A 17,134-nucleotide genomic window follows, 5' to 3' on the forward strand; every position below is an offset into this window, starting at 1 on the left:
TTTTCATCCTTGATTTTTAACTGAGGATGAATGATCCTAAGCGAAGGGCTGCAAATTCGACTTAAATAGTGGACCTTAGCAACGTAAATTCGACTCGAATACTGGATTTTAAATCCTCCATCTGAGGATAAATTATTCAAAATGAAGTGGTGTAAATTCGACTTAAATACTACACCCCTTATCTTTCACTTTCACTGAGGATGAATAATCCAAAGTGAAAAAGTGTTCGACTTAAATACTACACTTTTTATCCTTGAATTTCACCGAGGATAAATGATCCAAAGCGAAGGGGTGGAAATTCGACTTAAATAGCGGACCTTTCGTCCAAAGTTAGAAACGTAAATTCGACACGAATACTGGACTTTTCATCCTCCATCTGAGGATAAATCATCCAGAATGGAGAGGTATAAATTCTTTCACCTTCGCCAAGGATGAATCAGCCAAAGTGAAAAGGTATAAACCTGACTTAAACACTTTCCATCCTCGATTTTCCCTAAGGATGAACGATCCAAAGCGAATGAACGTGAATTCGAGTTTCGGGGGTCGCAAGTGTCCCGTAAAAGTAACGGGAATCGTAGGTGATAAAATGTGGTGGTACTCACGTTCCGTTATCGGCGAGCGCGGGCTGGGGCCAAGCACGTGGCACGGGTTCCTCTTTGAGTATCTGCCTCATGTCCTGAGGCGCGAAAACGAGCGGCGCCCGCGGGTGGTGATGAGGCGGCGGCGGTGGCGGAGCTACGCTCGCCCCGTAGAGCTTACGTCCCCAGTGACCCTCGAGTTCGACGGGGCTTCCGCCCCCGGTGGTGGTGCCCGTGCCACCTCCTGCGCCGAGTCCGAGCCATGGCGACCCCCCAGCACCCACGATCGTGGAGCTGGGCAGGAGACCGCTCCACTCGTCGGACCGCGTCGTGAGGCCGTACGGACTCTCCTGGGGCAACAGGCTTTCTGCTTCTCGATACCAACCGCAGTGAGAACCTTCCTCGGCTCCTCGAGCGAGCCGTGCGCACCCGATCGAGAGAGATCACCTCTCGGTCAGAACGATCCCCACCAGCGCCACGGTTGTTCACGAGCAAGTCAAATCGATCAAGTCCTTCGACATGAACGCCTCGTGACTACGCATTAAACGGCCCCGTAACAGGTGCAACCTGCTACCCCGTCACACCATTAACTCAGCGGCCGACCGCGTGTCGGCGCACACGCGTGTCCACGCGAACGACCCCCGCGACGTACCACCGACACTCGGATCGCTTTCGTCTCCTACGCGTTTCCACTGACCGTGTTCACTTGTTTTCTTAAATATATTTATTTCGCTATTCGGTTCTTTCCCCCCTGCGTCGACGTCACTGAAACCCCGCGATCACTCTGCCGGTCCGTCACTCGGTGTTTGCGCGCGGCATCTAGACGCTGGCCCTAGCTCGCCGGGTAATCTCGAAATCTTCGTTTCTTTCCTCGATCCCAAGCGTGTGTCCGCGCGACGAGTCCTCCGAGATCCTCGAAGGATCCACTTGGGATGAAGTAATCGAGTTGGATACGCGCGCAGAGCAACGGTAATCTGAGCAGCGGGCGACGGTGGCGTGGTGCGTATATCGTCGGCACGAAAGTGTCGGGAGGGTGTCTCGTGACCAGAAGAGAGGTCCTTCAAGGTCCCCAGCCGCGCGTTGCTTCCCGTTACGGCGCCGCTTGTCGAATGTGTCAGGGCCGGCACGAGCGGCGTGCCAGCGAGTCCCAACGGGGACGGGCTCGATGTTCTCGGTGGGCGTGGCCGCCACGGACGCAGCGCCTCGAACAGCCCGCCGCGTTCGCCTTGCCCATCCGAGATTCTCCGCCAATCCACCGCCTCGTCCCGGGCCAATCGGCGTCGACGTCCTCGCGCGACGCCACCGCCCATCTCGCGGGCCAAAGACGGTGGCGCCGTTACGGCGACGCCACAAGGCTGTCATTCCGGCGCGCGCCGCGATCGCTCCAAGACGACGTTCGCCTCTTCTCCGTTTATTCCGACGATCGAAACGAGATTATTTAACCAAATCGTCCGCGAATCGCCCCCTCGCACGGAGACTTTAACGATTCGATCGATTCGCTTACACGCGGACCGATGGTTTTGTTTATACTTGACCTTTCGAGGGGACGTAAACGCGAATAGGCGATTACTTTTTCACGCGAATACGCGATGTAATTGCCTTTTCGAATCTTTTTAATTGTTTGTCGTCAGTTCTAGACGGTAATGTGGAGGAATTGGTTGGGCGCAGGGGTTGAAAACTGTGTCGTTTTGAAAGAGACGCGCCGTTTATTATGTTATTAATATTGGAGCAATGACAGACTTACGTTTAGTCTATGTAAACAATTTTAGAGAAGATCTAGATGAGGTACTTTCTCGTTGATTTGGATGATTTTTTAATATATTCTAAATGATATTATACGTGATTGTTCCCTTTGAAAAAATTGGTGATCGATTTGTGGCTATACACTTTCGATACGTAGTTTCGTTAACATTTTTTCAATGTTTCAGATCCTTGAATAGTACCTTGTACGAGCTTACATGATAAAAAATGATCTTTAGTAAAACTCTGTTAAAATTACGTGTAACTACGAGTAGATTATGCATAATTATAGTACTATAATGATAAGCGTAAAATACGTTAATAAAAATTACGTATATAATTGAGGTATGTATATCTTGATTGGTTAGTACTCTGTAAGACCTTCTTTATTTGTTACTATTTGAAAAATATGACTTGGCATGCTGTCGATAAGTTTTTCAAAAATTTTTCGGAGTTTCATTGTACACTACTGCATTTTTTATTTCTGTTATGTTTTGAAATTGACAACTTGCTGTATAAACATTTTTTAACGTTAGGAACAAATTCATTATTAATTTAACTACCTAGATAATATATATAAGAAAATATTAATTTAACTATTTCATAGGATATGCCTGAAATATACAAAAAGAAAACAAATAATTAGAAGATTCAATATCAATTTCAATCGCGTATTATTGTACAAGCTCAGTTGTCTACAGAATTGCTAACGAAATCTCTACAAAACATTACCTAAGCTTGTTCCTGCGATTCCCTTAAGCGTAGGAAAAGAAATGCAAGTATAAGTTCTAGTCAGTCCAGAAAATGTACAGAAAAGCACTGCATCGAGTAAAACAAGGAAATATTTTTATAAAGTTAAAAAGTCGATCGAGGAAGGATGACTAAACTTGGAAAATAATTTCAAGTTAAAATTGTAAACGGTATCTTTTGACAGTTTTGGTAGAAGCAGTGTTAAATCTCCCACTCGTTCACTAAATAGCGTTGAAGGGAAGTATCACTGTGTTTAATTAAGTTTGAACAAAGTGAAGAAGAAATATTCACCAACATGCATATAAATAAAATTTTATCGAAAGGAAGCCACAACGAAAGAACTTCATCGAATAATAAATTATTACTTAATTGTTTCGTGGCACTATTTTGAAATAGATGCCCCGCGTTTCTGCCACGATGTGTAATAAAGTACTTTACAAGACATCCTCGAGTCCTGCTGTTAATTAATGGTCTTGAAAACAGCAGACCTGCGATACGGGCGCAAAAACCGACGAAAACAACATGTTCTTTAAACACGTATTCCTTCGAAGACAAGTGATAACCAGGTGTAGAAAATTACCAAGAACGCTAAACCTGACGAGACGGGGATCAGGTATTTAGACCAGTTGCTAGTGAGTATCGACGGTCTCCTGAGGGAGAGACCATGGATTTCCTCGTACTTTACGCTCCAATAAAAACTAGAGCAGGTTAAGTGCGAGTTCCAGGCAGCTTCCACATCAAAGTGAGGTGTTTCTTCGCGATACGTGACGCACCTGCGATTAAATGTCTGCACGTCAAGATAGCTTCCTTGCCAGACGTCGACGTCTCGCCCGAAAAGGATGCGCCGACTACCCCGACATCGGGGTATATTTCAGCATACCAACTTGCAAATACCGAGACACCAGTCATTTCTCGGTGATTTTTCTCTCACCCTGTTATATTCCTTCTTTTTCGAACAATTTATCGCCGGTGTAACTTATTCACGATGGAATTCGTTAAACGCTAACCAGCTACCAAAAGTGCAACCGCAGTGAAAGTTATGAATACCGTTGGCAATATGGAGTTTTAAAATGTCTAAGAAACTACTAAAGTTATCTAATTCTTAACGTTGAAAACAATGGGGTCGAATATCTATAATATTTGTAATTTTTCCACTTGATGTGCATAGTAAAGGAACATCAATTTGCAAAAGATTTTCAGCAAGTATTCGATTGTTGTTGAAACGTGTGAAAACGTTAGAATAAATTGACATGTTCACTGTTAGGCAGAAACTACATAGTCGATGCAAGTGTATAGAAATGCGTTTATTAATTACAGAGTTTCTGTGTCTGTATATAATTATAACTGACAATAATCGTGTTTATTCTTGTTTGTACGTGATTGTATGCAACAATGACAGAGTTTGCATGTCTGTATGTGACAATAAGTGATAACAATCGTGTTTATTCTTGTTTATTCGTGATTTAATGCAATTATAATATAATTTATATGTTTGTATATCATTAAAACTAACAATAATCGCGTTACGTCGTGTTTGTAAATGACAATAACCACGATTGTCCGTTTGTATGTCGTTACAAGTGAACAGAATCGTATTTACCCTTGTTTGTATTTCATTATTTGTAACAATAAACTCTCTGACATGCATATAACACAGTGTTTACGATTTCTTCTAAACTTCATTTTCCCGTCTTTCTTCGCAATTTTACCCCAACTACCCCTAAGTTTGACATGAATTTAGAGCGGAGCCCGGTCACTTGGAGAAACGTGCACGAGGCTCGGTTAATTGGACAATATAAAATTGCTGAAATGACTGAATCGCCTCCATAAATCTAGCCTCGCGTGACATCCGGGTCGGAGAAGTAATTACAGAATTTGTTCGAATAAATTTACCCTCCCAGTAGAAAGAGCAGCGCTGATACGTCGTGAATCTAAGGGGGAGAAAAGAAAGCCGAGGACCAAAAGTAGTGTTTCTCAATATTCCTTCTTTCCGCGGCGAAAACCTATTACTTTTAAATTCGTTCACGGGAAGATTCACGTCTGAGAATCACTGGTTCGAGGGTGTGGGGCCTATCAAGTGAAGATAATACATTTTGTGTCGGGTAATTTGGCTCCTCTCCCTTTTTTCCCCCGCCGCGGCCTCTTCTGGTTCACTTCTCTGAACGTTCTGCATTTACAAACTGGCACGTCTTCGGCGCAACTTTCCCGAGTTATACTGTGTCATTAAACGTTTGAAAAAAGTGCAGCATGTTTGGAGAAGCTGTTTAAAAACTAGGTAATAACGGATCACCTACTGTCATATTTCAAACTTTCAATAGCAATGAAGAAAGTAGGTATTCGAAACGTTGGTTTTATGAAAATTAAATAGGTAGTAGCTAAAAGTAAATTCATAAAATTTCTGTTTGTAGAGTAACATGTACTATTTGGTAACTTTCAATGACGTTCACTGTTATACGTAAATTATTGGACTATCTGACTTAGAAAATGCAAATATATTGCTATCTCTACATTTTTTCTTATTGTTACCAAATATAAGCACATTCCAATACTGAATACTGAATACATGACTTAAATTAAATAAATATTCCAGTTGTTCACCTGTTTATGAAAGTACGTTCAATTTATAGAAGGAATTTGTCGTTGATAGAAGGGTTTGTTATGGAATAAGAGTCTCAAATATGTGGTCACAAATTAAGTGGTAAATAATAATTAAATCGTATTAAAATATTCGACGAATTGTACTCTGACTTAGATTGTTCCTGACAGATTTAAAAACTATATACTTAGATTGCTTCTGTCCAATTTGTACAAATAAGAAGCAAGAAACCTAATTTTAAATATATACCAATTTATAAATCAAATTACATCGAACGATGAAACATTTTATCGAATCGTAAAAATGGAAACGCTAATGTTGAATAATAAATTATTGACCATGATTACATCCATTTATGGCACTTTTCTGAAGCAGTTACTGCACTGACCACTTCGTCGAAGGATCTAGTTAACAAAATGAGTCTCAGTTCCGACGTAGGGAGATCTTCCAACGATTCAATGGATTTTGTTTATATACAAAGCGATTGGCGAAGGACAGCTTTCAATGTAAATTCGTCTATCGTGCAAACGTTTATTGGATCGATAATCTACGGTGTATCCTGACAAAATATGTTGAAATAGTGTACCAAGTTCGCGACGCAAAGGATGAAAAGGATTTAAGACGAATGTTATTCGCATGGTAGCATAATGAAGTTTAATGAAAGACTGTCTGGCGTCATTATGAAGTCTTCGAGGTGCGCGCGTGCCAAACCGGTTCCATTCTCTTCTTTTTTCAAAAGCTCGTCCTTCAGAGTCGTGATTCATGAGATCTCTCTCGGCTGCCCAACAACCTGTAACATTGCCATCTTATGGCAACGACGCGACCAATCTAAAGTACGAGGGCTCATTTAGAAGTAAAACTGCCACATTCGCCTTGTAATTTTTTCATCCGAGAAAATAACCGGTTCCGTAAATCGACGAAGAAATCAAAAATATTTTCGTTACGATATCGTACATTTGCCTAACTGTCCTTTGGTAATCATTTGGACTCGTGCAAAAACTATTTTCTTCAGTGTCACGAAGTTTTTGTTTTTTTCAGACTTTCATTCGTTTAATATTATTTCAATATTATGGAATAACTTTTACCAAATACCAGTGATGTAAACAATGATTATATTACAGTACTGCAGTATTTTAATCCACGTAAACTATTTCTTTCAGCGAATTTTTTTTTCAGATTTTCATTTGTTTGATATTGTATCAATCTGTATTTAAGTATTATGGAAGAATTTTTGGCAAATAGCCGTGATGTAAAGAATGACTATACCACAATACTACAACGTCTTAATTTTACACTGAACTTGTTAAATTAACGATCAAGTGAGAAGTTTACAAACACGATAACACAAAAATCAAATAGAAACCTTGTACTGGAATAATAAAATTCAGAGTCGGGTCAAAATAGACCCGGAGGCTACCATCCTTTAGAAATTTATGTCAAGATTTATAGTCGATAAAAAAGTGATTTTAGAATGAATGTTTGAAGTGTCTAAAAAATGGTGACCAATCCGAACCACTCTTTGGGCCATCTTGTGTTTAAATATTTTCAAATTTGAGAATGCAGCAACGCCAAGAAGAAAATTGTTGGATTCGCGTTGTGTTTCGGGGAAAGTTTTTTTTTAAATATTCGACTAATCCAATAGCAAACGATGTCAACGCGGCTACATGTCTCAATGATGTCAAATGAACATCACCGCATCGACCAAATCCAATTACCACTCCGGTAGGGTCACGCTATTCGTCGCTTGTAGTTGCGATGCTTCCCACCTCGTCCGCCATAGAAGCAGTCTAAGCCTATTATTGGGCTATGATAATATTTCGATTTCGGTTTCCATGTTTGTTCTATTGTGTACAGAATTTGCTCTGGCATATGTCAATTTGAACGCTAAACTGTCAGTCTTTACCGAAGTGATTCGACCACGGAAACGGTGAATGAACATCTTACGTCGCTATGAATAAAATACATGGACGCTAATTGCGTTCAAACTATCAGAAATATCATTCAATTATCATGTTTCATATCGAAAATTGCGTAACGTTATACTTGCATTTAGTATTTCAGGATTTCAATTTCGTCTAGTTTCGGTCGTACATATCGTAAAAAACATTGTAGAAAATACTGAACAAAGATTATAGATACGTAAAAATTATATTTCACCTCAATCTTTTCTATTCTTGTGCACGTACAATATTTGTGCAGATCTAATGTTTCAATTTGAGTATTTATACAAACTTATTCATTTTCAGATTATAAAATTGTAAAATCATAATTTTGTACGTTCGATCTGTTCGAAATACTTGTTTTATGAAATTTGTTCGCCTCTTAGTTTATTTAAATTGTATTTTACTTTAGTATATCCAAGTTTCATTTAATTATATTGGATAAATACTTGTTTCATGAAATTTGTTTGCATCTTTGCTTATCTAAATTGTATTTTATTTTAGTATATCCAAGTTTCATTTAATTATATTTGATAAATACTTGTTTCATGACATTTGTTTGTATCTTCGTTTATCCAAATTGTATTTCATTTCAATATATTTAAGTTTCATTTAATTATATTGAATAAATACTTGTTTCATGAAATTTCTTTACTACTTCGTTTATTTAAATTGTATTTTATTTTAGTATATCGAAGTTTCATTTAATTATATTTGATAAATACTTGCTTCATGAAATTTGTTTGCATTTTCGTTTATCCAAATTATATTTCATTTCAATATATTTAAGTTTCATTTAATTATATTGAATAAATACTTGTTTCATGAAATTTCTTTACTACTTCGTTTATTTAAATTGTATTTCATCTCAACAGATTTAAGTTTCCCTTAATTATATTCGATGAATGAATTAATGTTCAATAAAAATAATTTACTATGACTTTAACCATACATCTGCGAAAATGGACAGTTTTTAGATTTAGAATTTCGAGAGCTTCGTGAAGCTAAAAATTAGGTTTCCGCCATTGGAGCCCGTGAATACGTTTAACGATTGACAGGTTGATGGTCCTCGCCGTAATACCGAAGACAAAAATAATCATTCGCCCACTTCACGATTCGTGCGTGCAAGTGCAAACAAACTCCGTCATAGAATTCTGGACAGTTTTGCTCCACGCACATGTTCAGAATTCGTGTGCCCCGGGGCTGCCACCCCACATAAGCATCACATATGTCAGAACATCTTTGGCAGTGCCCCTCACAGGATACACCGTCCATAGTCGGTGCATCATGCTAGCGGGGTTAAATTTACGGGGTTGCGTTATAGCGGGGCAAATGTGGCTCACTTCGAGAACACGCCTCTCGTTGGATCTCAAAAAACAAACTCGATACACGGTGGTTTCACAAATGGGAAAGGAAAGAAAAATTACTCGAAAAGTTATGAAACTATATTTCTTAGGTTGTTCATAGTTTGACGATCAAATTCAGTGTGTCGTGAAACAATTTAACCAATTATCCATACATAGCTAACGATTGAAAATTTCATTTTTCTTATCCATGTGTTTCGTGTCAAAGATTACTCTTCTGTCATTATTATTTTTCTGGTTTAATACATTTGTAATTTTAAATACGAAAGATAGTTTTGAGAATGGTACATTACATTTTACCAATTTTACTTTTCTTTACTGTGTACATAATTTATAATGCAATATGGTATTTAAAATAATTCAGTATGCTTCTGTTTTCATTTCTTCTCTCGCATTTAAAATTTCACGCTGTAGTATTTTGGTTGAAGACGAATTATTTTAAATATCATATCACATTATAAATTATCCATTTAAATTAAGTAATTTAGTAGAGAAAATTAAAATTAATAAAATTAGTATAACTTAGCAGTTGAAACAAATTTCTTTCGTCGATGACTAATTTTTTAGCTCATTTGAAGATTTATAAAATCGTTTTGCAATATTTTCTCATTAACTTTAAAATAAAATTGCAATTATTTGTCATTACTCTTACGTATACAGGGTGTTCGGCCATCCCTGGGAAAAATTTTAATGGGGGATTCTAGGGACCAAAGTAAAACAAAAATCAAGAATATCAATTTTTTGACTGAAGCTTCGTTATAAAATTATTAAAAAGTTAAATTAAAAAATTTCAAATCATTCTGAAAAAATTACTTTTGGTTGCGCAGATCAATTACAATCATTTTTGGTGAATAGACATACCCCCGAAATCCTACGCAGTTTTGAGAAAAAAATTCCTTACCGAAAATCTAATGTGAGGCCCGAAATGGTACCTCGAAATTTCATGCGTATCTTTAAAATGTCATAACTCCTGAACGGATTGGACGATTTCAATGTTTAAAAAAGCAAACTACGCGTATTTTAGTGTAGAATATGTAGCAATTATAAAAATATTCGAAAAGTTGGTCCTTGACCACGCAAAATGAGAAAAACCCCATAAAAATGGTCCAATTTTCAAACAGCCATAACTCCTACAATTGCGAATGTATTTGAATGAAACTTTTTTCTGAAGTAGAGCTCATGGGTACCTACAAAAAAGTATTAGACAACTTTTCTGTAGGGCGTCAAACAAAGTTATTAAAAATGAAAAACGAATTTTTAAGAAAAATCGACAGGGGGTAGGTGTCTAAATTTTTCGGTGAAAAAAAAAATTTCGAATCGTTCTAAAAAAATTATTTCTAGGTTCTGGGATCAAATACAACCATTTTTGGTGAATACATACACCCCCGAAATCCTATCCACATTCGAGAAAAAAATTGGGTTGTGCTGAAATTTTTCGGCGAAAAAAAAAATTTTCCAAATCGTTCTAAAAAAATTATTTTCGGTTGCAAGGGTCGATTACAATCATTTTTGGTCATTACACGTACCTCCGAAATCCTACGCATTTTCGAGAAAAAAATTCAGTACTGACGGAACTCTAAACGTTAATAACTTTTTATCGAAGCCTTCATCAACAAATTAGTATTCTTGATTTTCGCCTTATTTTGGCCTTTAGAATCTTCCATTAAAATTTTTCCCAGAGGTGGCCGAACACCCTGTATATAGTTCGTTAAGAATTCGTGAAAAATATAACATTAATCGTTCTCAAATTTTTTTTAATTTTCGTACTAACCAATTCCTAACTTTTGTTTCATTATATTATCAAATTTGACTTCTTCTATTTCAAATACATGTTTATAAAAATGCACGATATAACGCATTTTTACAATTTTATCTAGCTAGATTTATGAAAATCACTGTGTGACGATAAGTAGAACATAATACGATGTATCGTGCGTGTTTCTCAGGTTCGAAATTCGGCATTTGGTATGACAATACGACTGATTAGCGCATCGGTGCACGATTATAATGATAATGCCGTACTTCGTTCGAGCGAGGGAGAACGCGGGGGTGCGCAGTGGCCCCCAAGGGGTGCTCAAGTTTTTCGGCCAAAGTTTTTCCTACGCAGATGCATCTCTGGCAAGGACCATTTATTAGCACGGTTATCTTGCTTGTATGCTACCATTTAAAATGGCTAGACAACAGGTTATCGCGTCAACGTCATTAGCTATTGCGTTTTTCTTCCCAATTCCTCGTATATCTTTTTACTTTCGATAATTGAGCAGAGAAAAGTGTACACTGGTCATTCAATCACTGTTGTTTTAATGTGATTAAATTCACAATTTGTCTATTCTTCAATGCAATTCTACACTTGCCTCATCACTGCTCCAATCCTGTTAGTCAACAGTGAAGAATTCTTTGTCTCGAACTTCGAGCCAGTTTTGGACATTTTTCTTCGCTCCTTCGACGCTGTGAAATTTGTCACTGTGCAATAACTCCTTGGAGGGATTAAATAAAAAGATTTCCAGTGGGACAAGACCTGGAATATAAGCTGAACCTTCCAGCCTAATTTCTCGATGGTTTTACGCGTTAATTTTGCAGTATACTGGCGAATGTTACGTCAAAAACCACCCCTTTTTTCTATAAGGCATATAATTGGTTCAGTAGATATCCCAGATTTCTCTTTATTTCCAAACTTCTCTCCTATAGTAGTAACTATTAACTGTGAAGTACAATGTGAATGGAAAACTTTGATGAAACATATTAATAAAAAAGAAAATTTTGCCCTTGATTAATTTTATTCTCTATCCAGAAATCTCTGCATGCAAAAACTAAATATTACTATGAAGCTTTCTGTTTGATGTACCTGACTTTTAATGTTATTTTCTCTTTAACTTTATTTGTTTGGCAAGCTACAACGTTTAAATAAATAATTATTACTGGGGACGGTTCGCGTCCAATTACTGGTACTGTGTGAATTTCAGCTGTTCGATCACTTTTTAAACAATATTAGATTGTTGCACACGAAATGGCAAATCCAAAAGTGAATATTTAAATCACTACAATTTTGTTAAAACGAATTTCAAAATTTATATGTAAGAAAAGGTTACTTTAAAATATTCTTAAGGTACAAATACTTTGTATAGAAATTCCAAAAACGTATAATTCTTACATGGTTATTTAATATTATTATACCGTGAGTTTAGTATTTTAATTCTTTTTCTTTAAGTTCCAAATTCTTTGGATTTAGCTATTTCCTCGTGATGTGATAGCAAACAGCGTATTCGACTAATACATGTTTTATTTATAATTGTTTACTATTTATTCCCGTTGCGTATAGTATATAATGATAAATAACTGTTCCCTGATATATACAGAACAGAATAGTGTTGGTTTAATTATAATCGGTTCGATAGATTTCGAGTTAATCCAGGGCAAATACAATAAACAAACAAATGTATGTACAAAAATTAACATATGTGCTTTGGTTTAGATATGCTATAAATGCCTTATAATTGTAGTTTTATAAATAATTTATTTATAAGGTGTTTTTCTTCAAGGACGTAATCTTGTAGATGATTTTATATGTTTGAATACAAAAATTCTATTAAATCCTGTGCCCTGATATTACACGAACAAATTATACTTTTATTTATTTCTTTAAATCATTTCTTTAACAATTAAACAAATGAAAATCTCAATCTTTTTCATGATTTACTTTAATAGTTGTCGACACATTTAACTCTTGGATGGCGAATTTCGTGTCTATTTTGACCCAAATCTAAATATTATTATTTTGCATTACAGTGCAAGGTTTCTGTAAATTCTCCATTTATTAATGCCTTTATTTTGCAATGTAAAATTATTGATCGAATACTCTTCGGGACTCTGAAAGAAACAGTGTGTTAAACTTAACGAGGGTTAAACTTTATTGCCCGGTTATTTATATCGTCGATGCTCGTACCCACGCCTAAAAATAATGAATTTTGAGGAATGAATTTACGTCGAATCAAATATTAGATGACACCAAAAATTCCTATACATTTTGAGACAGTTCGAGGAAGCAGTTCATGATTTATTCCATAGAAGAACCCACCGACATAGAACTGCAACCACAAGTAAGCTCCTCCTACCAGGATCGAGCACGCGTCTGTTTCCATAAACCAAATTATTTTTATATCCAGGGATCTACGTTTTCGTGAATTAGTGATAAGCTGGTACGGTCACTCGATACGTTGCTGACCATTCTACGATCACTATGACATACACGTATAAGTGGATAGAACCTGCTGAACCACAGTTGCGTTTTCCCATTTTCTTTCAATACCCATAATGCGTGAGATTTGTTCCACTTCCCTTCTTTTCTCCCATCTCGTTTATTATTCCTTTTTTTCATCCATTCGACGATAGCAATAGCTTCGTTTCAAACAAATTTCACACAAGGCGGGAGCAAAATGGGGGAAAAAGTAAATTTATATAGAAGCAACGTAACGTTCGTGACAATTATTTTAAAGAGAATGAAATTTGCAATTGCTCGTATAGAGCTGAAAAATTGAAAGGATCCCGACGAACGGGATGAAGCATCGACAGTGGACGCGATTGCTCGCTGATAAATAAATTATGGAGTACCTACGCGAGTCAAGCACGTAATAAACGTGCAATATTTATGAGGAAAATAAAATTCGTGGAAATCTTTTAGGTCGTAGAGTATTAATGGAGAAAGAAAATTTCAAAACTGGAGGTGTGTATTATAAATTAGAAATAGTATATATTGGAACAAAGTTACTCATTTACTTGTGATATAAAAGATTACTTTGAAAAGATAACTTTCAACACATTGACTATAATGAATACTAATTTATTTGTAAATATTGAAAGTTTGTTTTTCCTGTATTAAAATTTGAACAATTGTCTAGTGTACCTTCTGACATGGAAAACAGAAGTGAATTTATTTTTTTAAGAAAACTGTTACCATCAATTTCCCCCTAGAAGAATGCACTTTAGTTTGATGAGCAATTTAAAACTTGAAGAAGGTGGTGACTAAATATATTTTACAACATTTATTTTGAAAAATGTCACCAAGATCTTGCTATTTAGACCTTTTCTTGTGGATCTATATTGAGTCGTTTATTTCGATAAATCATAAATTGTTGATCTTAAAGCAAATATCATGTCATTGGTGCAAAATAAAACAAAACACCGAGTATCGGTTAATCTTTTACAGGTTTCGGTTTCAATTCAATTTAACACATTAAATTTAGCTATTAATGAAGAAAACATTACGATTGCATCACCCGTCTAGATTATTAAACGCGACGCTCGCGTATGAAACGACAATATGTAGGTGCCATTACAGATCCTACGGAATAGCAATCGACATCGCCACTAAGTACTTCGAATTACCACTGACCCTGTACATTGTCGATTTCATTGAAGGCTCGTCGAGGGGCGGAAATGCTCGTGCGCCGAGTCGTTAGTCGATCGTTTTGGGGATGAACGCGGGGAATTCGGCCAGTTAGCCAAAGTGTAACGATGCATCCAGGTCGAGAAATCGTTCCAGAGAGAGACGATACGATGATCTGGGGGAGGAGGGTGCTCCCAGTCGAAGATAGAACACCCACGAGGGCCGTAAGGGCGCACGACCTCGACTTTTTCCCTGTGTACGCTAAAAATTATCCAAACCTCAACTTATTTCGTCGATCTCGCCTCTAGAACGTCGTCAAATAGACACACGTCTACGAGCCACCAAAATGCTATTCAAAAACACATTCATCAATTAGAAAAATGCAAGGACTTCTTTCATGGGGGATTCGCCTTTTACTGGAATATATTTCACATATTTAAAAGATATTAACACTGTTACAGTGGAGTAACAGTACTATTAAAAGTATCATTATAGGAATCTTTTAATTTCAGAATATATTTAATAGGGTCAGTTGCTCTGATATGGAATACTTTTCTTTATACAGATGTTTCACTTGCTTGTAGAACTTTTATAAAAAATATTATGAATTTATAGGTATGCTCTTTTGACTGGTAACAGTCGAATTTGAAATATAATAACGGTTTAAAAAATGTTTACTTTATTTACTGATAGTGCTCGTAATATGGAATTCTATATTTATATATTAATATAAATATATTTATATTTGAAGAAGTAATCGAGCTAACACAAAGCTGATGCGTTCACCTTACTATGTACAAGATTAAGTCAAAGATTGCAAAAACTCAGACTGCGATATTTTCTTTAATATTCTTTTACGAATACGTATTGCATTCATCGCCAATAGATGGCAAAATCACAATTCTATAATATTGCGGTGTTCCAAATTAGAAACGTATTCCACACTGGGACAACTGACCTTATATTTATGACATATTAACACTGTCACAGTGGGGCATCTTAGATTATACGTTTGACCATTATATGAACCTTTCAATTTATACCATATTTTGACACTGCACGATAGTTTTAAAAATACTTAATTCAATAAGACACTACAGAGAGAGTACACGAATAATTTTGAAAACATTTTTACTGCATACTTTTCAAGTTCTTCTGAGATTCGTTATACGTTTGATGTTTCCTGACGATGACAGCCAAAGTCACGTATACGCGAAAGAAATCTACCATCGAACGGTGAAATCCATCGCGCTCCCCTGAAACATCGACAACAGCGACAAGTTCCATACTCGATCCCTCCACGGTCGATGGTAGTCGAAGGTCTGAATTCCGGGTGAACGATTTAACCGAATTAGCGGCCGATCGCCGTCGATATGGACGCTCGGTCGCTAATTCACAGACGAGGTTCGCGTGCACGCGCACGCGTCATTAAGTTTTTACGGTCGTGCATTCATATATACGGTGAAAAGTTGGCGAGGGGCACGAGACAGGCACTGTCAAACGCGGCTAAACCACGCACGAAGTCGAAGAAGAAGAAGAAGACGAAGGAACGGAAGGGAAGGAAACGGAAAAGAGGCATGGAAGAGCGAGGGACGAAGGTAGGGGGGCGATAGATTGTGGACCAGAGGGGAGAGGGGCAGGTTGAAAGGGAGAGAGGATGAGGGGGAGGTTTCCAACGCTGTCGACGGGACGTGTATCCGCTGGATTGCGGCCTCGTTCGGGAATCCTCATGGGAAGACGCCATCTTGTTCTCCTATGTAGGTATCCGCTGCCCGACGACCTGGTGTCCTGCCACCCCTTTGCATAAACTTACGGACACACGATGACGTCAGGCAACAAAGGCGTTCAATTCTTGTTCTGATATCGATTTGGTATTTGTATTGTCAAGGCGGGACGCCGGAAAATATTGGGAAAACGTCGTTTCCTGGCACGCGTTTAATAACTCCGAAAAGTGAAAGTCTAACCCTCGTGTCGATAACCCGGATGACCTGGTACCCGTCTAGAACTTTTACCCAAAAATTTTTAGGTTCTCGTTGAAATATCGTTGAATCGCTTTTGGGGGCTCTCTTTGGATAATTATGTGCTAATTTACGCTTGAAAAGTAAAAATATAAGCGGGGGCGCATTTCAAACTTATTCAAACGCTTGTTTGCTAATTGAGTAACTTGGGTTCATTAGTATTGAGAATCGATAAAAACTATGTGTTGCAAGTGGAATATTTAATATTTGCAATAATATGAAAATTTTACTAGTAAAGGATATTATTAAGCATGTAACAGTGACTTTCAAAATGGTGAAGAAGTCTATATGGTAAATCAGCTCTGATTTGAGGATATATTTCATTCTCGATTGTTATTTTTCTTATATCATCACTTGAGAGGTTAAAATATAATTGAAGGTAAAGCATAGGAGCAAAACGGTTTCCATATGCTTGATTTATCTGAACAGGAATGCTTTGAGGGAGGTTTACCAGATATCCAATTAGTTTAAAGAAATGTTTAGTCGCCAAATTATAACACTTGTCCCCTTATAACCGAAGCAAGCATCCATATCAGAAACGAAGTTGTGCTTTTATTTACGATTAACGAATAATGTTTTTAGATTCATTCTAAAACTAGCTTTACTCATTCGGGTGTCAGTTAAAATTGTGGATTCTAATTTGCAGATTACAAATGAAACGTAAACGAAAGTTTGCTTACAAATGAGTCTAAAATGTTTGTTTGTTATTTACAAATAAAATTTGCTCAATTCTGGCCAGAACTAATTAAAAATTTCAAGATTTAT

The 17,134-nt window shown here is 37.1% G+C and overlaps 1 protein-coding gene across 4 annotated transcripts in view; it reads right to left on the reverse strand.

The window, feature by feature from the left end:
- Kn (EBF transcription factor knot) overlaps window positions 1-967 on the reverse strand; it is a 171,252-nt gene extending 170,285 nt beyond the window's left edge. For all 4 annotated transcript variants that reach the window (XR_013081743.1, XM_076782927.1, XM_076782928.1 and 1 more), the window contains exon 1: window positions 603-967. Coding sequence is in view for 3 of the 4 variants with exons in the window: in XM_076782927.1 (XP_076639042.1) it covers window positions 603-673 (71 nt within the window). In the remaining variant the exon portion in view is untranslated. The remainder of the gene's footprint in view (window positions 1-602) is intronic.
- Window positions 968-17,134: the final 16,167 nt, after the last annotated feature.

The sequence above is a fragment of the Colletes latitarsis genome, chromosome 2 (genome assembly GCF_051014445.1).
Source record: "Colletes latitarsis isolate SP2378_abdomen chromosome 2, iyColLati1, whole genome shotgun sequence".
Lineage (NCBI taxonomy): Eukaryota > Metazoa > Arthropoda > Insecta > Hymenoptera > Colletidae > Colletes > Colletes latitarsis.